The 26,486-nt window shown below is 44.8% G+C and overlaps 1 protein-coding gene across 1 annotated transcript in view; it reads left to right on the plus strand.

The window, feature by feature from the left end:
• Positions 1-26,486, plus strand: part of vwa8 (von Willebrand factor A domain containing 8) — a 75,297-nt gene that overhangs the window by 40,089 nt on the left and 8,722 nt on the right. The window contains exons 30-40 of the mRNA XM_084545073.1: positions 2,274-2,393; positions 2,532-2,596; positions 2,673-2,798; positions 2,883-2,992; positions 5,021-5,172; positions 5,959-6,163; positions 6,256-6,337; positions 6,612-6,816; positions 16,722-16,830; positions 17,473-17,629; positions 21,990-22,098. Of these exons, the coding sequence (XP_084401199.1) occupies positions 2,274-2,393; positions 2,532-2,596; positions 2,673-2,798; positions 2,883-2,992; positions 5,021-5,172; positions 5,959-6,163; positions 6,256-6,337; positions 6,612-6,816; positions 16,722-16,830; positions 17,473-17,629; positions 21,990-22,098 (1,440 nt within the window). The remainder of the gene's footprint in view (positions 1-2,273; positions 2,394-2,531; positions 2,597-2,672; positions 2,799-2,882; positions 2,993-5,020; positions 5,173-5,958; positions 6,164-6,255; positions 6,338-6,611; positions 6,817-16,721; positions 16,831-17,472; positions 17,630-21,989; positions 22,099-26,486) is intronic.

Raw genomic sequence — 26,486 nt, forward strand, 5'->3', positions numbered from 1 at the left:
CAGTATTCCTGAGTAACTGATGGAGAAAAAAAAGCACATTTCCTTTCCCCTTATTGGAACCACACTCTGTGCATAGACATGAGTAAAAATAATTATTTTTTGAAGCGGTTTCAGGCGGACCAATAGCACTTCCCACGAGCTGCCATCTGTGATCGGCTGCAAAAAGCTGTTAGAGGGAAATGAAGTCAGAAAAACAACTTAAAAGAAAGTATTCTTGACCTGAACACACCTATACTAAGCCCAGTCTCCTTTAAACAATGCCCTTGTTTACGGATGAGTAACATGACAATTACGCAAGTCACAGCTCTTTTAACTTCCCTTCTGAGGACAACCGCAGATTCCTCACAGATTTAATTTAGCTGCGCACGAATCTGTTTCTTAAAATGGCCGGTGGTTAGCGGTTGTTTGCCGCCGAATCTCTCTCTCTCACCCTCGTAAGACCCCCGGGCGTATGACAGCACAGCGCCAAGACGAGAACAATGCGCGTTAGCCGCTAATCCGAGCGGAGCACTCGTACAGCTGCTGCCTATTAGACAAGAGGAGGGCTTCTAAAAATACCTCCGCGGTGGATCATGTTACGTCTGTCTAAAAATGAAGAGGCCCAGACAACAAACAGTTCAGGCGCAGGTCACCGGCCTTCCAGGGAAAATCGGGGGGAAACCATCGCACACACAGATGCATGTGTGCGCACGCTTCCCAAACGTGACTGATGCTGCGTTCATGCACATGATTCAAAAACAAAACATGCACAAGATCTGAGCGCACGCACTCCGTGTTTAGAATCAGGAAATGGGGCTCGCCCTCTGTGAATAGCAGAGAGTGCTCCGTATAGCGGCGTGTATGTCAGGAACGGAAGGCCATAAGGAAGGCATTAGCGTGAAGCCGGGTAGCCTGGGCCGGGGCCAGCTCCCCCGTGGCTCCTTCCCATAAAACTCAATTGAAGATGAATCCCTGCTTGTGCGTCACGAACGAAATCCTTCTTGCGCGGCCCATCCAACACACACACAGACAAACACAGACTCCCATACAGATGATATGTCTGTCTTTAAATTGAATTAAGTTTGAGTGCAGCGTTCACATTAGTGGCATTTAGCAGCACTCGGATCCGAGGAGTGGGGGGAGGAGGAGATGGGGCTTCCATTGACAGAAGAGCGTCCTCTGTTGGCTGCAGAGGAGGATAAGTCATTCAGCAGTGATTTAATACACCCTGAATGGTTTTGACAAGCGGCATGCCTAACGAGAGTTCAGATTACGGTTTTAAGTGTGGCAGTAAAGTAGCTACACACCAACATGCTTCTCTACTGTATGGAAAGGAAGTGGACTAGCTGCGTGCAGAGTTAATGTTCAGGCCCAGCTCCGCTAAGGGAAGAGGGAAGCAACATTAAACCAGATGACGTTGTTTTAAGTGAAGCTTTTAGTGTTTCAGAGACTAATAGGGAGTAAACTAAACCAAACACAGTAAGGCAGGGGTCTACCGGTAGATCACGTGCCATTGAAAAAATGTTTTAGACGCTAAAACATTTTTGCACCTCCAGAACGGACAGCAAGGCAAACTTCCATCTTCTTTTTATTACTTTTTATTGCCCTCAGTTCAGCGGCACACATCCGCAGCCATGCACAACATCAACAACAACAACTCAAGACGACTGTCTTCCTTAAAGAGACAGCACTGTTTTTCTAAAGGTGCAGTGCAACAATTTTTCTTCTTAAAAACAATTAATATTACGGTGGCCCTGATGGTCAAAACACAACCACATTTCAGATTACAGAAAGTGTAGGAACACTTCTTGTTTCTGATTGGACAGAACCCGACAGTGTAACGTCATTTCCTGTTCCTACTCCGCTGTGTCCGTGCACGAGTTTTAAACTGCGTCGGAAAGAATGGAGGACGAGATGGCATTAATAGAGGAATATTTTGAAAGAGGACATACATATAATGTCATTCTTGATATGCTTTCAACCCATCATGACATTAACATGTCCCTCTGAACCCTGAAAGCACGGTTGAAGGAGTTAGGACTGAGGAGACTGGACAGCTACGTCCTCATCGTGCGCCCCCTCGGCCTCTTTAAATAATGCCAATGTCTTTCTGCAAGACAAACATTTGGCAACGACTCCTTTGCATTCTTAGGAGTTCATTCGATTTCAGTTGTTTTCTTTGTAACATGGTAATAAAAACTGTAGCTACACACCTGCTTCCCAGATCTGCTAGCGTATCTGAATGCTGTGAAATCTTGTTTTAACTTGTTTCCTTTCCTTTGCCTCTCTGCCAGAGTAACACAGTGCTCCATCTGGACATGGTAACGGGCGCCGTGCGGAGGCTCATGTTGTCTCCGGACGGCGATCAGCCTCCGACCAAAGCCTCCAACTGGTGGAGCAGCAAGGAACAGCAGGTCAGAGGTTGTCAAGAGCCTCCAGAGAGAAATGTCTATTCACTTGAGGCTCATGCTTCTGTATTTCACGTCCACTTTTCTACATTTTACATACGACTCAACAACTCATTTTATGTGTTTCGATTGTTTTGTCTCCAGGGAGGACATAAGATGTGTCGAGACTTTGCCCACAAGAACTGGCTCCTCTTCTACAAGGAGGACGGGTACTCGCATCTAAACTAAGAATATCAGTCATTCTGTGATATAGGTCGCTTAGTTTAACGTTTTTGTTATGTGCAGAAACCAGCTAGAGGTGCTGGATGTGCTGGAGGGCCGGGTTCACGCCATCTCCCTTCCCATCAACCTGAAGTCGGTCTTCTTGGTTGCAGAGGACCGCTGGCTGCTGCTGGAGAGCAACACCAACAAGTAAGGGTGGCGGGTGGTGCATCTTAAGTCTTTCCTAAAGTCTCTTTATTTGATTTAATTATCTGACACGCTGTGACTCTGTAGGAAGTTCCTGCTCACCAAGCCCATGCATATGGCAGCTGAAGACTCTGGAGTGTGTCAGCTCCACAGCATCAGCGACGACCCGGTCAGCTCAGGCCACGGAGCCAGCTCAGGTACATATACTGACTTCAACAATACATTTGGGATTAGGGATGTCCCAATCGGTATCGTGGGTCGATCCAGGCGTTTCTAAAACGATCGGATCTGTATTAGCCGAGGTTGATCTTATGTAGTTATTTTTTTTAGGTCTGCAATAAACCAAAACCACGTCCCTGTAGCGTCAGAACATCGCCTTCCTCTGCATTGGCTAGCGTCAAAGCTGCCTAAAATAGAAGAAAAGGAAGATACATTGTAAGAAGAAGAAGAAGAAGAAGAAAAGGAGGAAGGAGATGAAGAGGAAGAAGACAAAGGAAGGGAAGAAGATAAGAAGAAGAAGAAAAGGGAGTAGACAAAGAAAGGGAAGAAGAAGAGAAGTAGTGAAAAGAAGAGGCAGAAGGAGATGAAGAAGAAGAAGAAAGGGAAGTAGACAAAGAAAGAAAAGAAGAAGAAGAAAAGGAAGAAGGCAAAGGAAGGGAGGAAGAAGAAGAAAATGAAGAAGAAGAAGAAGAAAAGGAGTGAAAAGAAGAGGAAGAAGAAGATGACGAAGAAGAAGAATAGCAAGAAGAAGAAGAAGAAGACGAAGAAGAAGAAGAAGAAAGGGCAGTAGACAAAGAAAAAGAAGAAGAAGATAAGAAAAGGAAGTAGACAAAGAAATGGAAGAAGAACAAGAAGAGAAAGAAGGCAAAGGAGGGGAGGAAGAAGAAGAAGCTGAAGAAGAAGAAGAAGAAAATGAAGTAGACAAAGTAAGGGAAGAAGAAGAAGAAGAAGAAAAAGAAAAGGGAGAAGAAGAACTAAAATCACGTGACTGAACATGTCTACTGTATGACGAAGTTTCCTGAAGAAGTCAGATCTTAGTATATAGTGTAATGTGGATGTTTGGTGAGGTGGTAGTAGTTCTGTCTAATCATTTTATTGTAGTTCAATACCAACAATAAAATGACTAGACAGAATCCATGGAGTCCACTCAGGTCAAAGGCTGCACCCAAACAACAACAACAAACACTGAACGTTTAAAAGAAGAGAAAAGTTTCCTGGAGACAGCGTCAAGGAGAAACATCTTCCAGAGAGGGTTAGGGAGTTTATGGCAGCGTTGGATGACCAGAACATTTCTGGAGTAGAGAACACAAGGTACCAGCTACCCTCTCCACACTACATTAACTCTGACAGAAAGATTCATTGACTGAATCCAGTCGACTCTAGGAGAAGACAAGGAAGACAAGGACAGACTTTAGGAAGCTACAGGAGACCAACTCTAGGAGAAGACAAGGAAGACAAGGACAGACTTTAGGAAGCTACAGGAGACCAACTCTAGGAGAAGACAAGGAAGACAAGGACAGACTTTAGGAAGCTACAGGAGACCAACTCTAGGAGAAGACAAGGAAGACAAGGACAGACTTTAGGAAGCTACAGGAGACCAACTCTAGGAGAAGACAAGGAAGACAAGGACAGACTTTAGGAAGCTACAGGAGACCAACTCTAGGAGAAGACAAGGAAGACAAGGACAGACTTTAGGAAGCTACAGGAGACCAACTCTAGGAGAAGACAAGGAAGACAAGGACAGACTTTAGGAAGCTACAGGAGACCAACTCTAGGAGAAGACAAAGAAGACAAGGAAAGACCTGATCAGGACCTCCCTATTTAGGATCTCATCTCTGTGTCCTGCTGCCTCGTAGTCCTCATTAGAGACATGATGTCAACCCGTTGCAGACAGACATTCAGAGGAACAGGCTGGTGCCTTGTCAGCCGTAAATCGAAGCTCTTAGTTAATCTGTCTGCAAAACATCGAGGGAAGCACTCAGGTTTCCATCAATATTAAACATTCATTCCACTCTCGATCAAATTTAATGAGACAAAAATGTGAAGTCATGATCAGTGATGTTAGACTGAAGCAGTCATGACTCACTGTAATAACTCCTCTACACATGAATTATACCAGCTCCTAATGAGTTTCTGCAGTGAAGCACAGTCTGCTACGTTAACACAAGTGTTTGTTAAACGCTTAAGTAAATTTCCTTTTTTTTTCTTGAACCCCCTGTCCACAGCCGAGGCGTCCACTCCCCAGATGCTGTCAAGCGAGCAGCTGCCCAACGAGAACCTGAGCGCCGCTCTGGACCAGAAGATCGTTTCCCCCAACCGAGTTCTGGCCGACACCGGCTCCTTTGCTCAGGTCGTGGTGGGCTTCCCAGACCTCATGGTGAGATTACAAGATAAATGTTCAGCTAGATGTTCTCCAGTTCAGCTTTGTGAAGAAGTACTTAAAGCGAGGCATTGATGTTTGGCTTCGCAGGAAGATTGAACTGTATTTGAAAGTCCGATCATTTATCATTCATCTTGAATGTTTCGACATCGCATCATTTGATATAAATGTGGTTCTACTGCCAATCGATTCTGAAAAGACGTGTACAACACATACCAATCCGGCATAACATTATGACCACCTTCTTAATATTGTGTCAGAGAATGGACCTTCTGAGGGTGTCCTGTGGTGTCTGGCAACACAATGTTGTTAGTGGGGGGGGGCTTTGAGGGGAGGGGCCTCTGTGGATCATCCCACAGATACTTGATCAGTTTGGGATCTAGTGAATTTGGAGGCCAGGTCAAGACCTTGTGCTGTTCTTCATGTTTTTTTTTTTTTGAGTTGTTCCTAAAGTGTTTTTGCTTTTTTGGACACTCCTTGATGGCAGCAGCCATTGCTATGGGGTGGGGGGGTGTCTGGTCTGGTCTAGGTGGGTGCTACATGTCTAAGTAACATCCACATGAATGAATGCCAGGTCCAGCAGTTTCCCAGCAGAACACTGAACTGTCACAAGACGGTCAATGATAACGATAAAACATCTGCAACAAGTCAAGTTTTCACATTTAGTCCGTCCTGATGTGTTTGAACGGACGGCTAGAGAGCATGAATGAAAGCTCAGAGCTCTGTCGAACAATGCTTCACGTCTTCATGACTGATTAACAAGCGGCCTCCTCCTCCTCTCAGTCCCCTAACGAGGTGTACAGCTTCAAGAGGCCCGTCGACCTGTCGGCGATGAAGGGCAGCGACGCCGGGGCTCACTCCTTCTTCAAAGCTGGGCTTCGGAGCGCCTCGGCCAAGCGGGAGAACTGCGTCAGCCTGCTGTCGGCCAATCAGGTGGTGCGAGCCCTCCCGCCCGGCAAGGTGCCCCTGAAAGAGATCTACCCCAAAGGTCAGAGTTCAGATCGCACAGACGAGGTCAAAGAAATAAAGAAACAAAAAACATAACACAGCGTAACGATGAATGCTGTCTTTGTCCTTCAGATGTCACGCCTCCGATGACGGCGGCGTACCTGGAGGTGACTGATCTGAACTCCAAAAAGCTTAAATACATCCCCGTCCCAAGGTAATCAGAGTACTCATGCACCCTGCTTCACTCCAGACTTGTTGAACATTGTCATTTTGCATCATCTAGCTCCATCTAGTGGTCAAAGACAGAAACTACTCAACAAAATACTGATAAATTGTGTATTTTTACTACTATGATCTCAAACTTGCAAGATTATTGTAGTTGACAACTCTTCAATGTAAAAAGTGAGATGTTATAAAGCATAATAAAAGCGCTACTGGCCATTTTGATGACATACTAACTGCCTCTCCTCCATATTTGTGGTTGCCAGGTCCATGAGTGTGTCCCCTTACACCAGCTGGTTGTCCAAGCTGTCGGATTCGGACGTCCTGATCGCTGCTCTCGGCTCCGGGGGCGTCGTCACGGTGGACATGGGCGGCTACGTCCGGCTCTGGGAGACGGGGCTGGACTCCCTGCAGCGCTCACTGATGGAATGGAGGAACATGATTGGTGCAGAGGACGGCAGACCCGTACAGGTAAAAAAAAATAAAAACAGAAATGAGTGGACAATGAGCATTCAGACTGCAGTTCCTGTCATGTTCCACTGAGGGGCGGTGTTGCTTTAAAAACAAATCCCGTGTCAGTTTGCCTCACAGACTAGATTAGCTGCAGAAGAATTTCATGCCAAGAGGAATGTGTTTCATGCACAGAATTTATGAGCCAGCTGTGGGTGGGTATGAATGAGTGCACATTGTGCTGATGATGCAATCAGTTTGACCCCTCCGCAACGGGCCGGAACATTTAGGACCGGAGCACTGAGGCAGCTTTGTTAAGGTGCCCACACACACACATGCTCCCGGGCAGACTGATGCAACGCTTCAGATAAATGTAGCCTTCCAGATGCAGAGTGTTTTTTATCCGTGGATCTGGGTTCAGAGCAGGAGGCGGCGAGAGAGGAGACGCAACATGGAGGTATCAGTGAATCAAATCAGGGACGCTTTTCAGTCTGTCATGACTGCCGCCGTACAGCTGGGTTTATTTATTTTAGCCTTCAGTGAACCAGTTTAGAGAGACCAGACTAAGAGTGACTGCAACACAGTTTTAACAAGAATTAAAACGATCAGGCATAACATTATGACCACCTTCCTAATATTGTGCAGGTCTCCCTTGTGGCGATTCATCAGAGAATGGACATGGGCCTTCTGAGGGTGTCCTGTTGTTAGTGGGGGGCCTTTGAGGGGAGGGGCCTCTGTGGATCATCCCACAGATACTTGATCAGTTTGGGATCTAGTGAATTTGGAGGCCAGGTCAACACCTTGAGATGTTCTTCATGTTTTTTTGAGATGTTCCTAAAGTGTTTTTGTGGCTGCATCCCGCTGGGGATGGCTGCTGCCATCAAGGAGTGTCACTGCTATGTGGTGGGGGTGCCTGGTCTGGTCTAGGTGGGTGCTACATGTCTAAGTAACATCCACACCAATGAATGCCAGGTCCAGAAGTTTCCCTGCAGAACACTGAACTGTCACAAGATGGTCAGTGTTATTCACGAAGACAAAGGACTCCCCATTTTTCTAAAACTTGTTCAGGGATGCTAAGACTGCAGGTTGTTCCGTGCAGCAGGAGCAGAAAACCCTAAAAGCTGTCTTTCCCAATTCAGTTTGAACCTTAGGAACCACAGCTTGCAGTATATCCTCAGAACAGAGACTGGGTTTTCCACATTTCAAGCTTAAACGAGAAGATAAATACGTAGGACTCGTGCCAAGAATGGATTTGTAAATAAAAACATAACAGTGACTGAGGTGGGCTCAACATAAAGCAGCCAGTTCACTTAAACATAACACGCAATGGTGAGTAAGAGTGTGAAGACCAGTCACCAGTTCCTGTGTCACATAAAAAGACGTGTTTCTGTGATAAAACCTTCAGCTCTGTGCCTTCAATTAAAACCCCAGCTACTTAAAAGTGGAAACCAAATCAGTTCTGGTCAGAATGTACCTCGGACACTGCTGATCTCACTGCACATTACCATTAACGGGCCCACACCTGTAAAGCACACACACAGGACCTCTCTCTGGCCCAGATTCCTCGGTGCTCGGGGTCGTCTTTGATGGGGCACCTCGAGTCCTCTGCAGGTCAGCCTCACACAGACTCTCCCTGTGCTCCCTGTGTGTTAGCTCTCTGCAAACAACAGTAGCCCCGCTGTGTTTAGACACACCTGCCTTAAAGGCTCCCTGTATATCTGCTCAACTGTTTACACACGGCAGCTCCGTACGAGCCGTTACCAGTTTGCCCACGGCACGTACGCAGTACCTGCCACATGCCTTGTTTTTATGGTTAAAGAGCGGAACGGTGAGGCGTTTGACCAAAGTGTGAAATCGCATCGGATCTGCTCGGCTCACGTCTATCGATGCTCCATCTCTCAGTAGTTGCTCGTGTCTCGTTCTGCCTCAGTTCGGCGTCGCTCCATTACAGCTCTGTTGACATCATATGCACACTAGCTCAGGAGACATCAGTCATCGGTGCTTCAGGTGCCAAGTAGGTGTCCACAGTCACTCTGCCTGACATTTAATTATACAATAAGGTTGTTTCTATACCTGTATGTCAGTGTCAGTCTTTCTTCTTTTATTTTTCCTCTACTGCTGTGGTTGGCAGTCTGCCACCATTCACCCCCTCCCCTCCTGAGGCCGGCTTATCAGCTGCACCCACACACACATGTACACACACGTTTCCCGCCTTCAGAGTTCACATCATCTGCAGGAACCCCTTTTGCAAATCCAGGTTTTTGCAACACAGACCCTACGACATGGCTCCGTCCAGACCTCGCATTAATGCATCTGATCTCTAGTGTCCAGGTGTGAACGCTGATCTGGTGTCAGTCCGCATTGTGGAGGTGGTCTGGGACACATGTGACCTCCTTCCTTTGGTGGTGTGAACACACAATGAGTCCTGGGTCACATTAAAGACCACCTACTCAACAGGGCTGATCTGTGGAAGAGGAGTTTAACTCATTCATTCAACCACTAGTAGAAATGATCACATGAATCAGTGACGTCTGTTCATTTTAAAAGATTCTGGCCTTGGAGCTGAGAACCAAACTAAACAAGAGATAAATCTAAACAAGAATCAACAAGTTAAAGTATTTAATGAGTTCACTGAGTGTGATTCTGTTATTAAAGAAAACATATCGGCATGTGGTTGATAATTAATTTTAAATGTTTCTGGTTATTTCTGGGTGTAACCAAGACGTTTTAAATGTAGGCTCCATGAGATGCGATAAATATCCATTTGTTTTTCACCCCGAATCAAATAATTTGCTAAACTCTTTCCCAGAACAGAACCTCGTCTACTAACTGATCTGGGACAAGATTGTTCCTTCTCTGCTGCAAACAAACAGCTCCACGGTGAAATTAACGATTGTTTGAGCTTCATGCAGGTCTCTACGATAACTAACATCAGGACGGAGATCAGTAAATAAATAAAAAAATCTACTCCTGTGCTTTCAGTAAGAGAGAGAGAGAGAGATTTTACAGCTTGTTCCAAAATATGACCAAGTCGTGAGGCCCACACACAAAAAAAAAACAGTGCCGTTCTTGGTTCTGAAATAATAATAATAATCTTTATTTGTACAGAGCTTTTGGGCGACACAGTTGTGTGGTGGTTAGCACTGATGCCTCACAGCCAGAAGGTTCTGGGTTCTAATCCATAGGTCCGACTGGTTCCTTTCTGTGTGGAGTTTGCATGTTCTCCCTGTGTCTGCATGGGTTCTCTCCAGGTTCTCCAGCTTCCTCGTACCTTCCAAAGACGTGCTCGCTAGGTTCATTGGTGATTCTAAATTGGCCATAGGTGCCCTGTGACTGGAGACCTGTCCAGGATGCACCGCGTCTCTCGTCCCAATGACAGCTGGGGTAGGCTCCGGCCCCCACCGCAACCCTCCAGAGGCCAATTTGCAATTTTAAAAACAGGCACATAAAACAAAGTTAATAAAAGCAGGACGGTTAAAACACCATACAGTTAAGAACTTAATAAAACCTCACTTCGAACTCAAGAAAAACAGAGAAAGGCTCGCCGATAAAAGAATGCTTTAAATGGGAACTACTGTTTTTTACAACCTTGACCTTATTTCTGGCATAAAATGCGATGGTTTACTTAGCCATATAACTTTTGTGTCATTTGTATTGAATTGGGAGATATTTAGGTCTGCTTCTATCCATATAGTGGGAGTGACTGGGGCACCGAAACGCGCCGCGCACACTCGCGACCATAGGCTTGTTTACCTGTAATTTGTTACTCCTATGGTTCGTCCGCAACCTCAGAATCGGAAAAATATTCAGCCATGTTGCTAAAAACTAGTAGTAGCAACTCCGGACTCAACAGGGGAATAGCACTAGCATACGATAATAAAATATTGGTGAAATGAACGAGTTTCGCGGCAGATAATGCGTTATTTATATTTATTTAGAGGCTGTGTTTCGGTGCCCCAGTCACTCCCACTATATGGATATACGCGGATCTAAATACGTATCTCCCGAATGACTACAAATGACACAAAAGCTATATGGGTGAGTAAACGATCGTATTTTATGCCAGAAATAAGGTCCAGGTTGTAAAAAACAGTAGTTCCCCTTTAAGTGGCAATTAAAAGAGTTCCCAGAGTCAGCTGACCTGATTTCCTTAGACAGTCGGGCCCCTGGAAAAGATAGTAGACCTCAAGGTACAGTAGGTAGAGATCCATTAGAGACAGCAGCTTATAATAATGATGCCGGTGTTTATTTGCACACAGAGCACGAAACTGAGATCAGATCTAAAGTGCTGGAAGCTGGACGGATGAGATCGGATCGCTCAGGCTGGACGTTGATACGAGGTCTTAACGGGGCTAAACAAGACAAAAGTGAATTCTAACAAAATGCAGAAAGTTGAATCAGAGAAGACAAAATTTATTTATTTATTTGCTTATTTTGTCTGACATCATAAAAACCACACGTAATCGTTTCAGAGCTGAGGTTTGAGCTCATGTCTCGACTGTTTGTCAGTGGAGAGATCTTTCCTCGTCTATTAGAGAAGAATCTTTATCGTCCTTAAGTTTCCTCTCTGCATTTAACCCGTCAGTTCACACGCAAACCCACAGCGAACGTTGGGAACCCTCCCTCGGAGTAGCGAGCAGCTATGTGCGGCGCCCGGGGAGCAGTTTGTGGGGGGGTTTAAAGGCTCAGGGGGCTCACGTCAGCTGTGGATGTTCTCCTATCATTTGCGGGCTTCCATCTGAGGCCTTCTTCTCCAACCACCGGGACGCAGCTGTGAACTTCTCTCCTCGTGAGTTTTTCGGAGGACGTCTTCCCGTCCCGAGAATTAAAATGACGACACCGAATACGAAGCTAGTTTTTACGCGCCTGCACATAAACGCAAAGCTTCTTACGCTCCTCACATGTTCAGACGTTCATGTGCAGGCATGCATTCATCCCAACACACACACACACACACATGCACCCAAGTTCACACTGGGGCACTGACTCTCAAAAGTGGACAAACACACACACACACATGGCATCGCTCCTAAATCACTCTTTAGGCGTCTAAAGGGAGAATCAGAAATTTATGAGGCTATTAATCCTACAAGACAAGGCGTGGACCGCAGATGAGAGACAGGCTGGGTGAAAAGGGAGAGAGGAGGGAGGAGGGGGAAGACGTTGATTCCCACAGTCGTAAAACTGAACTTTTCCTCCACTGCACCACCCGCCCACGCTCCCCATGCCTCCCTCTTCCCCCCATTCCTTCCTCCCGGTGCCATCTTTGTCTTTGCATCGTTTCTATTGTTGAGTCGCTTTAAAAGCCTCAAGTTCACCGGGACTCACAGAAGGAAAAGTCTACATTCCAGCTGTGGGATGGCGTAGAGAACAGTCAAACACAGACTAGATATGACTCTATTTCCTTCAACTAATCCACCTCAGGCTGAAACAAGAACAACAAGTCCAGTTCTCCTTGTTCCGGCTTTGTTTTCTGGATCAACCGCGACCTGGACAACCGAGAACCTTCACAGACGGTTGACTTTAATAATTTTGGGTGAGTTTTGGAATCTGCTGCTTCTCTTAGTCACGGCAGCAACACCCAAGGCTCATGGGTATTGTAGTATGTTCTCAGATCTACTCCAACCGTAACGGGCCGAAACCAAACCCACCGGAGGGACCGGTCTGACCCCGCTGGATGAATTTGTTCAAAAATGACATAGGAGACATTAACTGCAATCAAACGATTTGATTGGCCCAGGAGATCTTTGCATGAGCAGAGTCACTTTCTAACAGAGAGACTCCAGATAAAAGATTCAACGAAAAACATGCTTACAAGCCACTTGTGTCGTCTATATGATGCAGAGTGCAGACGCATGCTTTTGACCAGACTTTAATTTGGGTGATACACATATCAGCCACAACATTAAAACCACTGACAGGAGAAGTAAATAACATTGAACCATCTTGTGATAGTTCAACGTTCTGCTGGGAAACTTTTGGACCTGGCATTCATTGGTGTGGATGTTACTTAGACATGTAGCACCCACCTAGACCAGACCAGACACCCCCACCCCATAGCAATGACACTCCTTGATGGCAGCAGCCATCCCCAGCAGGATGCAGCCTGACACAGACACACACACAAAAACACACTAAAATAAAACAAAACATGAAGAACAGCACAAGGTGTTGACCTGGCCTCCAAATTCACTAGATCCCAAACTGATCAAGTATCTGTGGGATGATCCACAGAGGCCCCTCCCCTCAAATTATGATTTGTTTTTTATTTGATCCTCTACATTGGCATTCTTATATATATTTTTATATTTGTATTTTACTCTCTCCTTGCAGCTGTTACCTTACAAGAGCAACTGCAACGATACAGTTTCTCTACATGATCACTAAAGTATCCCAAATCTGAGTCTGAATCTACAGTGTCCTTCTAAAACTATGAAATCCCAACAGACTCATCCTGCATAACTGAGCCTTAATATGTTGATTGAGTGTGTGGTTAGCTTTGACAGGAAATGAGTTTCCTCCTGTCTAACAGTAATGATGCAGTTGGTGAGGCTAGTAGTTCTGCTGGGACGTTGTAATGTGACACACACGAACATCACCGTCCCGTAACTGCAGCGTTCAAATGACTCACGAGGGAGGCAGCTCTCGAAGCCAGAAACGGACACGTGTTCTGAACTGTCACTCGTCATTTCGTTCTTAGCCCCGAAAGGAGAGCATTAGTCACCCCTTTTACTGGTCTAGGGTCCGTTACCAGCACGGAGACACATTCATGAGTTATGGTGTCACCAGCGGGGAGAGTTTTTATCTAAATACAGCGCGATGACAAGGCTGGATTAGCTCAAACCAGCTTCCTCTGAGATGGACAGATTCCAGGGGGATGAATGAGGATGCAGGACCGGAGCGTGTGTGTGGTGTTTATCGTGAGATCGTAATCACCTTCACAAGCGCTCATCAGGATGATACGTCTAGACGGAGCAGCGGCAGCGTTCTCCTGCATCAGGTGCTCGTTGATCTACGTGGGGCCGGCATGTGTGCAGCAGAGCTCGTGCTTTTATTGATGTTTTTTGGACTGAATGTGGCGTATGACTCGTGCACAGAGTCGTCAGGGCATTAGGGGGTAATCAGAGAACGGTCACATGGTTAGTGAGGTGAGCTCCTAAAGGTGAGCTGCGGGCTGACCTTTGACCCTTTACCTCAGCATGGAGCTATGGCGCCAAGGTCTCTCTGGTTACTGAGGTTAGCTCTGAATCATCTGCAGACACTCTTCCTGTGGATCGCCACCAATTCTCTTTGGTGTGTTGGTTTGCAGCTGTGTGAAACACTGAGGATATTAGTCATTTATAAATTATGCTGATTACAAACAAACATTTTTCTCATGTGCATCACAGCCAACACAGCTGAACTTTGAGATATCTGCATTTCTCTGAGGGATACTGACTTCTAAATGAACCGCTAATGAAATATCAGTCAATGAGATTAACAGGACTACTCTAAACGTTGCAGTTGCATTGTCGCTAATGAAGGAAGGGTATTTTTGTGTCAACCATAGACTGTATATAAATATGGACTACACGTCTCCACTTCCTCTCATTGGCCAAACTGACGCTATTTTCCCGGGGATACGGGCGGTGCCATCTTGTGAGTTTGGAGCCAGAGTCTGATCAGTACGGTCCGAGAGTGGAGCCACATGTATCCGTGATATCGATGCCCCGCCCACACTTCCTCCAAACTCACTCGCGTTTTAGTTTAATTAATACCACGCTCTGCTCTACCTCCACCAGCTACAAGGAAATGTTGGATGAACATGCATCAAAAATGATTTGACGTGTATTTTAGTGTTTTAAGTTTGCCGCAAGTCCCGCCCACTAACATGGAGGGGGGTGGAGCTTATGACCTATACTGCAGCCAGACACCAGGGGGAGTTCTACTTGCTTTGACTTCACTTTAGAGGAGCAGTTTCGTGTCCATACTGATGCAGTCTATGGTGTCAATGAGCAGAGTAAACTGAGTTTCCTGCTAAACGTGTCATTTTAAACTAAACTCTGGTACATAAAGAGTATATCAGTAAATGCAAACCGAAGTTTTAGACTTTTAGCAAGTAATACTTTCCACAAACTCACAAGTCAAGCATCACATCTGCTTCTTCTATTTCCGATTCTTACGGTTCACAACGTCGATAATTCTCAAATATTTGTTTTTATTCTCATATTACGTTCAAGTGAAGGGTGTAATATACCCAAACAGGTCCAGACTTGGTTTATATCGGTTTCACAGGTCCGCATGTGTTCAAGTAGTTAGTTTTCGAACAGCTTTTCCCATTTTTATCGGATTTTACCCACATTTCACAAACTATGCTTCATCTCATCATTTAACGTCCTTTCCCTTTTGTACTTGTCCATATGTCCATGTTTTATTTGTTTGTTCCACAATGACAATCCAGCTGTGCCAAGATGTGCACTTTGCTTTATTCTAGTACCATTAAGTCAGTTCTCAGATTTATTTAGTTATATTATTATTTATCTTAATTGAATGTTCTCTATAATATTGGGGAGCATTTTGATATAATTAAGGTGGAAGCTTCAAATATTATTAATTATTATTGATTCATAAATGTTTTTTTTATATCATTAATTTGTGCAAATTAAAGAAATAATTTTTTTATTTCTAAATAATAGCATACATCTTCTACTTAAAAAAATACTGACTATGCCACACATTTAAAAAAAATAAATAAAAGGTTCTAAGTGTGTTTTAATTTTATTTTAAACACCCTCTCTTGGTAGCAATAGTTAATTATCCAACTGTAAAATGTCCTGTCTTGGTCTACTCTTAATTTGGTCATTTATTTTTAGTTTGAATGTCCAGACTGGTGATTGAGTTGTTGCAGCTTTATAGCCTTTAAAATGAAAATCTGCTCCTGTTGTGAAGACACAGATAGAAGATGAACCTGGTGTATTTTTTTCTGCAGAAATGCTAAAAGTCACAGTTTAACGTGTGTCCTAACAATTGCATTAGTTCCATCTCATTCCTACGCTGAATATTATCTCGTCGTTGTAATCCGACGTGGTTAGGTATCACACTGACCTGAGCCTTGTAATCTGAACTAAATATAGAGAGCTGTGCTGATGCAGCAGCTTGGTGTAGGTGTGAGAACCTAGCCTCTGAGTCTCTGTGTCGGTTTGAGGTGTGGACGGAGGATCAGTTCGGGGAGGGGAGGGGTCCGTCTCGGCTGAACTGCTGCTCCTCAAGATAAGTCTCTGTCCGACTGTTCAGACCAAAACAAACATGGCCGTCCACAGCGCTCATCCCCCGCAGATACCGTTCAGATTCCTGCAGGATGTAAGAATGCAGCTGAACCACAGGGGATTCACTCCGTCTCTCTCTGAACTACCCCTTTCTCTGTCCCGCTCCTTCATGCGTGCCAGACTCTGGCCGGCCGCCCCGCTTCACTGTGAGAGCCTGAATGCTGATTTTGGCTCCGGCGGACCTGAAAATGCAAAGCGCTCACCCTCTCCAAGTGTCCACTCCTTCGCTTTTCCATTGCTCCCCTGCAGAGAAAGACAGAGACGATTCTGTCCACCCCCCCAAGTCCTCCCTCAGAAGCTTAAAGACAGAAACCCCTTTAATTATACGCTTTGACCGTGTGGTACGTCACTCTCTGGTTGGGTATTTTCATTGCTCTCACATAATGATTCAATAAATCAAGAGATTAACACAAAGAGAAGTTTCTCATATCATTTTCCCACAGATTCTTCTTGTCTGATTGCTGCAGGCTTATCTGATGAACTTAGGTTCCCAAAACAGTTTAGGACAATAAATATAACTCCACTGACTCATGGAAGATGGACAGTATCTGAGAACAAACCCTTCACAAATGAGGCTCCTGGTTGTCTGATCCACATGGCCTCTCGTTCCTCTCCTCTCAGATCACCATCCAGAGGGACAGCGGCCTGGATGTCACCGCCCCGAAACACGGGAAGATCGACCCCAACAACGCTCCTCACGTCGGGGGAAACCAGTGGGCAGGAGGCACAGGTAACGGGCGCTTCTCTTTACCAAATGCTGAGTGAAATCTGCCACGACTTTTTACGCAAGACATTACTTTGACTGATGGCGTGTAAGGAGGCGTGCTGTCTTCTATCAGCAATGCATGCTTTCCCTTAGGCAAGGCGCTAAACCTCCATCTGCTCAACCTCTTTAGAGTGTAGAGGAGGGTAGTAAAGATGTACTCATACAAGGCAGCTGCCAGAATGTATTTTAATGTGGACAAATACAGTATAAACAGTAGTTTGGTTACTCCAGCATGTCTTTGGATAGTCATTCGATAGATATAAAGTATCTGGTTACAGTAAAATGATGCAGCGATTTATATATACTAGTAGTTGCACGACTTCTGATCCGTGCTGATGAAAGTCAAGTTGACAAGTAATGAAATCTATATTCTTGACCTGAATACTGAGAACAGACAGCTCATGTGCTACATACTGTGAGCTGCAGATATGTATAGCCTGTATGAAACAGGCAGCACCTCAGCACCATCAATAGCATTTAATAGTACTCCACAGCGTGTTGTTAGATGGGACAGTGTAGCACTCAGACGACTAGTCAACATGATGCTTAAAGCGTCTGAAGTCAACACACTGACTAGTCTGTACAACTCGATTTGTTTCTCCACAGGCGGCAGAGACACTGCAGGGCTGGGTGGGAAAGGGGGCCCCTATCGCCTGGATGCGGGACACAAAGTCTACCAGATCTCCCAGGCTGAGAAAGATGCCGTTCCAGAGGAGGTCCGCAAGGCCGCCCGCGAAATGGGTGAAAAGGCCTTCAAAGAGAGGTAGGTGGCATGGCATGCGCAGGAAGGAAGAGCTGGTTTAACAACCCGTATCCAAACTGAGCCAGCTCCATGGAGGTATTGCAGATGTTTTGGACTGACTGTCTTTTTTCCACCTTGTAAAATGCCCGGGAGTGAAGTGTGTGAGGGGTGTAATGTGGAGCAGGTGTGTACGTATGTGTGTGTGGGCCATCTGCTGGGTTTCCTGATCAGTCATCCGTCCCAGGTATGGTGCTCCGTCCCGGGCAAACAATGCCTCTTTGCTCTGGCCCGGCTGGATGATTCAGGTCAACGCAATTGCAGAATACCAACATTTTAAGTGTTAAAACCTGTAGAGACTAGGGTTAGGCTCCTCGTTGAAATGGCTAGGGTTAGGGTCCTTGTTTGGATGGGGTTAGGCTCCTCGTTGGGATGGCTAGGGTTAGGATTAGTCTCCTCATTGGGATGGCTAGGGTTAGGGTCTGCGCTGGGATGGCTAGGGTTAGGTTTAGGCTCCTCGTTGGGATGGCTAAGGTTAGGGTTATGGTCCTCATTGGGACGGCTAGGGCTAGGTTTAGGCTAAGGGATGAGTTGGAATCCATTATGTCAGTGGAAAGTCCTGTCAAAGATAGAAACAGTGTATGTGTGCATACATTCTCTTCAGAGCGGCGGGTTGAGAGGGCATCCCTTTCACCAGCTCCACCATGAAGGCCTCCTCTGTTCGCTCTCGCTTGAAACAGTCTTGTTCTCTTTACTTTCCTTTCTCCCCCTCAGCCTCCCCCTCCTTCCTGCATGGCTCCTCTCATACACTGGCTGCTTTCACACCAGAAAGGCCAACCTTTCTGAGTCTCCTCTCTTTTTCTTTATCGTCTCTCCTTTCTTTTTTTTTTAAATCTCTTCTTGCCTCTGTCTTCAACAATGTCACTACACTCGTTCCTAGAGATGTCTTCCCCTCCCTGTCATCCGCCTGTCTCGCTGAACCCAGAGAAGATCATGTAGCTACATGCTGATTCTCTGTTTCCAAGTAAAACGTCAGGTGAGCTCACACAAGAGAAATACCTACTGTACATGTGCAGCTGCTTGATTTTTATTCGTATCACAAGCAAACTCCGTCAGACGTTTACCATTCCTTTCCGATTCGCTGATCTCTGTGAACGATTCTTTGTTTTCTTAGCTTTGTGTTAGCATCAATCAAACTATAATCCCTTCAGAATCCCTTCAACATGTGACAAACACACACAAGCAAAAACAGGTTGAGGTATGTCTGAAACATGGAAAATCCTCATGAGCATGGACACACAAACACAACACACGCGGTATCTGTCGTCCTGGTGTTTTGTTTAAGTTAAACTTAAACAAAACACCAAATGAATGTTAGATTGCTGCCTTGTTAACTTGTTAGTTTTATAAAAAAAATGGTGAATATATCCAAAGAAATGCAAAGCCTGCTCATCCTTTCCTACTTTTATGCAAGCCTTGGTAAATATTTGTACTGCTATCAAGTTTAAACTATCATATCTCTGGTTTTGCATGGTCTATCGATGTCAAACAAAAACTGGGAGAGAGTTTCAGACACCTACACTTTAGAGTCAAATTAACAGCAGCGCTCTCGGTGACCTAGTTTTTTGTTACAACGCTTCGAAAAAAAAAAAAACGTCAAACAGTCATCGAAAAACTATCAGTAACTCTGACGCCGCTTCACGTTGCCTTCATATTGAGTCATGTTTTGTCATGAGGAAAGTATTTTGACCCATTTGATCTGCGTTTGACCCATCCATCAGCACCATCAATACACTCAGAACTGTGGGCGACTGCCACAGTAATATCCTAGAAGTCCAATGCGCTATCCATTGCACCACAGAGCTCCACTTGAATACGCCACAAAGATTACAGCCAACAATTAGCACGAAAGGAAATAACTCTTCAGACCAGCAGGTGGCAGTAGTCTTTGTATTCATCCTAAAAAAGGGCAAACAAGAAGAGCTACTATTGGTTTGGAGGCTAGGAAGCTAGGAAGAGCTCCTATTAGTTGGTAGGCTATGAAGCTAGGAAGAGCTGCTATTAGCTCAGAGGCTAGGAAGCTAGGTAAAGCTGCTATTAGCTGGGAGGCTAGGAATCTAGGAAGAGCTCCCATTAGTTGGTAGGCTATGAAGCTAGGAAGAGCTGCTATTAGCTCAGAGGCTAGGAAGCTAGGAAGAACTACTATTAGCTGGCAGGCTAGGAAGCTAGGAAGAACTACTATTAGCTGGGAGGCCAGGCACCTAGGGAGAGCTTCAAACCGTGACGACGTTTCTATTTTTGAATGTTCAAATGAGATGAAAATGAGATGTGTTTGCCTCTCAAACTTCGGCAGCGTGCTCACTTTTATTACTTCACTTTCTTTCTTCATGCTCTGGTTCAATGAACTGAAAAACTAACAGCACTAACCCTAACCCAATTCAACATCCTGAACCGGCTGAAAAAGCTACCAGAGGAGGTCCGACTGGTGGCACAGGTGCAGCACCCTGCAGCTGTGTCCTTCAGCTGCAAATTCATTACCCTTCTAAATGTCAGAGTTCTTGTTTAGTATGAACCATTACAATATGACAACAATTATTGGACTTTGTGATGTTTTACAGGAGTGAGAAGCCACATCTTTCTTCTTTTTTTTTTTAAATAAAATGTACCATAATATTCAAATAAAGCAAAATATCTGGACAGACGTCTAGCCGTCCAGCGGCAGGGAGGTGTGGACGAAAGGCTGCTGCTCGTCCCGTCTCTTTAGTCGTAGGGAGTGTCCGCCCATGTCCTTGTTTTTCTGTGGTTGTCGTGTGTGAACATTTCAGAACGTCTCTGTTTGTCATCCACTCCCTCGCTCGCTCCTGTTTAAGTCAAAGTTCAGGAATTTAAAGGAAATGGCTTCGGCCACCGGCCAGAGCGTCTGCTCGCCACATCCACTTCACATATATATACACACTGAGGAATGTGTGGAGGAAGCCGCTCGGCTGTGTACTGTTTTGTGGGCTGACATGATGTACTGTGACTGTTGTAACAGTGTGTAGGTTAAAAAATAAGACAGGACAATTACTGGATGCACGTTTCGGTGTATGCTGAATATTCAAAAGAGCAAGTGCAAGCATGAATTTGTTTGGAAGACTGAGGAGATATGCAAGCATGAAAGCCATAACATTACAACCAGCGATGGGTAAAGTAAATAACATTGATTAGCAGGTTTATATCCATCCAGGTGTTGGTGACGGTTTGGCTCGGCTTCATTCAGGTGCTTGCTACAGATATGAAGCAAGGTGGTATGGTTCGTGTCTTCTGAGTGAGCTGGTGCATGTGTGCATGATGTTTCTTCTCTGATTGCATGGCTGATGCCGGTGCAGTCAACACAATATTCATCAACCTCTGCACACACACACAGGCCTTGAATAGGTTTGTTGCAAGCTGTGACACATAAAGCCAGGAGCACTCTATCACGGTTCAATCTCTGGCTAGGTTTTGAAGTCGCTGCTCTGGATGTCTGCGGTGGTCACGGTCTGGTTGTGACCAATAGTTTCCAACACCTGGCAGAGATTTCCCCTGCTACAACACTCACACACATCAGTTCAGTTTTCGCGAATATGTTGGAAGTAAGACCTTCACCTTACTTATGGAGGAGCCTGTGTCTGAGTGTGTAAGTGATACTGAAATACCTGCATGGTGGGATTATACAGATAAACTCTGCTTGGGGGTGAAGACCACCTGCCTCGTCATGTCCACAGGTGCACTTTGCAATGAAGGGAAAGTACTTCATATTTAACAAGACTGACCTCTGTGTGGGTTTGTACCCAGGTGTCCTGAGCTCATGAAAACATCTCTCTGTTCTCACCATTTCTTTGCATATGTGAAGAGGCAAACACAAGCAGTGCAGTAACCAAATCATTTGTATTCTTCTCTGCTGCATCCAGGAAGTAGTTGCATCTTTAGATTTGTCAGATTAAGACTTTTGGAAAAGACAGTAGAAGAAGAGAACAGACAGCTCATGTGCTACATACTGTGAGCTGCAGATATGTATGTATAGCCTGTATAAAAACAGGCAGCACCTCAGGACCATCAGTAGCAGTAATTTGAAAAAGAAATAATCAAATTAGCTGATTATACCAACTTGAAACTGCAGTACTTTGGAAAAAAATATACTTCTTGCTTGGAATCACTTGTGTTATGTACATGTCTACAGATGCAGATGGGTTTTTTAAAACCAAACTCATCTGCTGTAGCTGGATTCATATCAACAGTAACTTGTGCTCAGTGAAGCTGCCCTTTGATGCAGAAAGTCAGAAGAAATACTGCGTATCTGACATACTGTTGAAGTCATGGCTTACCTCCCTTTCTTGTCTTCTTCTCTGGTTTTCCTTCTCAGGTTGAAGGAGATCGATATGAGCGAGTACGACGCTTCCACATACGAGCGCTTCTCCAAGGCCGTGAGGAGACAAGTTCAGTCGCTGCGCATCATCCTGGACAGTTTACAGGTCAGCTCCGCTCCACCTGGCATCACACCGACTTTTTGTTTTACACACTGTTAAAGGTTTGGATGGTCCGTCCAAAATAAGCAAGGGCAACTGGAACTGTTGGGTTTGTTGAAGACGTTCAATCCAAGTAGCTTATTCAGTTCTTGAATACTGACGGGGAGTTGGGGTTTAAACAGGTGAATACTTCAAACTCACATGACTAGGGTCTAGGGGACAAGGGGACACTTTTTTAAAACCCCAACTCCGTCTTCTAGAATTGAAGACTTGGGTGAAACATCTTCAAGAAACTCTTCAAGTCCAGTTGCCCCTGTCTCAGCTTTGTTTTTTGGATAAATCATGACCTGGATGGCTGAGAACCTTCACAGATGTTTAGATGGGTGTTTCTTTGCCGATTTGGTCTTAGCTAATCCCAAAAAGTACACTGTCATGCCGTTTTCCTCCCTCTGTTTGTAATGACTGGACGATCTGTGCGTTGTACGGTTGGACAGTAGAAGAATGAACTCCAGTTGACCGCCACGAAACAAAAGTGAGGTCATAAAGTTGGCGGCTGACAATCGGTTGGCCCTATACAACCCCACGCACGGCGCTGAGGCCGGAAGGCGGGGGCGCTGTCCTCCAGGGGCGCTCTGATTGGTTGAATTGATTGAGAATGAAGAGCGTAGGGAGTGGTGACTGAATATCCAGGATGCGATATTGTCTCCGTTTCGCTATTTGGGTTTCGGCTTTCCTCCCTTTGTCTCAACTTCTAAGGCCGAGCGTCACTGATGTCCGTGTGTGTGTGTGTGTTTATGTGCGTGTTTGTGTGTGTTTGTGGCGTGACGAGAGGAAAATCATGCAGCATGCAGCAATGATTACAGAGCAGTGACACTGAGCCTTGCTCTATTATTCTCCTGTCCAGGTGTGACGCTCTGTTTGTATGTGTTGTGGTGGGTGGGTGTGTTTTCCAGTGTTTTCCATCCAGGTGTTTGCGGGCTGGCTTTGAAAATGAGCACTGGTTATTGTTTGTATTTGTCCTTTTGGCCCCGGGGGCTGCTTCTTTCTCACTATAAAGATGAATCCAGGCAGACGAGACGCTGTGAAGTCATTATTTATTTCGTCATACCTGAGGAGTGATTTAAGGAGTCTCACACACACACAGTGTTTCCCCCTAGGTTTATGGCTTTGTGGAGGGGGGGAACTCCACTGTGTGCGATACAGAAAGCAGAGTAGAATTGTAAACGACCATGTAGGAGACAGAAATGACATGTCGTTTAGTTTGTTTAATAAAAGAACAAGGTTGAGACCTGTTCTATAGAAAGGTAACCTTGAATGACTTATGTTGTGATCTGGCACTGTATAGAAAATAACCCTGACCCTTATGACAACGTGGCACCACAACGTTAGTTTTAGAGTTTGGACACCTACAATTTAATAAAAACAAGAATATCACACACACCTAACCATAGCTGGCACACTTTCAATAAACTATTGTTTCCATCTGCTTCCCTCAGGGGAAACCCGTTCCATTTATCTGTCAACAATGGACTGGGTAGCCAGATATAACCACTGAACCATCCCTTAGTTATGCTGCTATAGCCCTAGGCTGCTGGGGGATGATGCATTGAGCACCTATCCTCTAATTTCCTTTTTAATACTACTCATGCATTTGTGTTCTGCTACTGTATAGCATGTTAATAGCTGTGTGTCCCTCCCTCTCTCTCTTCATCTGCATTTCCAATAGAAGTGTTTTGATTGATTTTCTTTATCAGTCTCTCACATAACGTCATCAGCCATATCTTGTACTTGTATCACGATTAGATTGTACATGCATGGCATGCTTTCAGTAAACTCTATTGTTTCCATCTGCTTCCCTCGGGAGGTGAAGCCCGTTCCATTTTTCTCTCAACAATGGACTGGGTCGCCAGATATAACCACTGAACCATCCTGTAGTTATGCTGCTATAGGCCAGGGCTGCTGGGGGATGATACACCGAGCACCTATCCTCTAATTTCTTCTCTAATACTACTCACACATTTATGTTTTCCTTCCATATAACGTGTTAATGTTGCATCTCCATTTCCAAACGACTGTGGTTTCTGTTCATTATCAGTCTTTCTTGTTACATCATCAGCTACATCTTGTGCTTGTATCATGATTATATTCTACATGCAGGCCTCAGTCAGATGCATGTATGTATGACAGATGCACAAGGAGCTGACTGATTGATCTGGGGGGTTCAGGCTGTGTTTTGCGAAGCGTCTTGAGATGCTTTGTATTGTTGTCAACACTATATAAATGAAATTGAATTGAATTAAGCACCTGGGCCAGTGCTGTCAAGCAACTCAGAGCAGAAAATGAATCCTAAAAGGCCACAAATTTAAAGAACAATTCTTATTTGCAAGAACAGCTCAGTTAATAAGGCGAGTTACTCTCCTTTGACGGTATTTAGAAGAGCTCCAGAGGTGTCTTAACCTGCAGAGACATCCCGAGGTTAGAAAAATACAAAGATTCAGTAAAATACCCTTTCTCACATACTTTCATTACTGATGTAAACTTGCTCAAATAAAGCGTAGGCTTTACTGTAGAAGGAAGTCCACAGAAGAGAAATGTTGTAATTGAGTGAGTGACAGTTGGTTTATTAAAAGAAAACCATTTGTCATAAGTTTAACATTTTTGTGGCCGAACTTGTGCAATATCCAGTTGCTTCACGCGTTGTCAGTCAAAACACAACCTCGTGCTCTTTGGCGACGGGGAGGAAATGCAATAAATCAGGTATATTATTATTTTATTGCTCTTAAAATCTTGGGACAAGTCATTTCTCATTTCGCCACCACTTAGCATAGGAGTTATGTGAAAACAATGCAGAACAGCTTTGTTTCAATCTTTGTAAACCACTTAGATGAAGTGGATATTTTCTCTTGGGCCAGTTTTTAAGCTGCACAGATTCATTTTTAAGCCGTGATTGTTTTGCCACTTCAGAACTTGGATAATTTTCTGCTCACAACAGACGGTCGGTATCACGCTTGAGCCTCTTAGGCCCTAAAAGTTCAGTTTGTTCTAATGCGATTGCTAATGTGAAAGCTATTTTGGGAAAATAATGCAGCCAAGATATTAATTTATTATTACGATTGTTCACTTTTCAGTTCCGAATATTTGGGTTAATAACAGGCCTGGTTCTCACCTTATCAGTGAGTGTTTCTTGTAGTTGGCGTCTGAAGCTGCAAATTCCTTCCTCAAATTCTGCTGCCGCTTTGAAAACCTTAATAAGCCTCCAGCACGATTGACAAAAATGGACGCGTTGCATAACTGTTAGATCTAAAAGGCTTGTAAGAGGCCATGCACACTGAAAACTACTTCCAATGTGAACATTCTCCTTCAACATATAAGCATTCGGAAGGTCCAGCTACCAAAACTAACATACACTGTCTTGATTTCACTTTGTGGCTGTGTAGCAAGGAGTGCGCATGTCTCTACGCTGAAACCAGGTGCAGGAGGTTTGATCATTAACCAGCTCGTTGCTGAAGTGGTTTGAGTCCTTGTTAAACTTTAAGTGCAGTTCATTTTTTTGCAACGATCTCAGTTCATTTTTTTCACCGTCAGCGCCCAGATTCATTGTCCAGCATGAAAACACACAGCCAGGGTCGTAAAGAGGCCTGCAGCTGATGGTCTGACCTTAACATCACGGAGTCAGTCTGGACTACATGAGGAGACAGGAGACACAGAAGAACTGTGACGGGTTTTCAGAGATGGTTGAATCATTTACCTGCCAAATAATAAAGGCAAACTAGACTTTCTGCAAAAAACATGGTATATCCAAAAAAACAGCTGGACCTGTAAGGTTTTCTTGAAGGTGTTTTGCTGCTCATCCAAGTAGCTTCCTCAGTTGTAAAAGCCTTGGGTTTTAAATAGGATCATCTCTGAAACTCACATGACTAGGGTCTGGTGATTATCAGCTACTTTCCTGTATTTTTTTTAATCCTGTTTTGCTTAGTCATGGGGCAACAACAACAGATGTTTCTATTCAAAACCCAATTCCCCACCATAGGGACATCTCAGAAGTGAAACGTTTCACACCTGTTCACCCAGATTACTCCACGTACAGGTAAGTATCTGGTCATTGTGAGTGAGTATCAGGTGGGCGATAACCACAGATACAAACCCCAACTCCCCATCAGTCTTTTAGAAAATGGTCCTCCAGAGACTTCAGTCTCAAGGTGTGAACGGGTGTGAAATGTTTCACTTCTGAGTCTTTGAACATAAAAGGGGTTGTCATCGGGGAAGGAAAACAGTGTCAAATACAGATTTGTCCAATTACAGGTAATAATCTGATCTTTAACAGTCCCTAGATGGGTTGGTTTCGGGTGGGCAACAACCACAGACGTTCCTATTCAAAACCCAATTCCCCCGCA

This window comes from Chelon labrosus (assembly GCF_963514085.1).
Source record: "Chelon labrosus genome assembly, chromosome: 5".
Taxonomy (NCBI): Eukaryota; Metazoa; Chordata; class Actinopteri; order Mugiliformes; family Mugilidae; genus Chelon; species Chelon labrosus.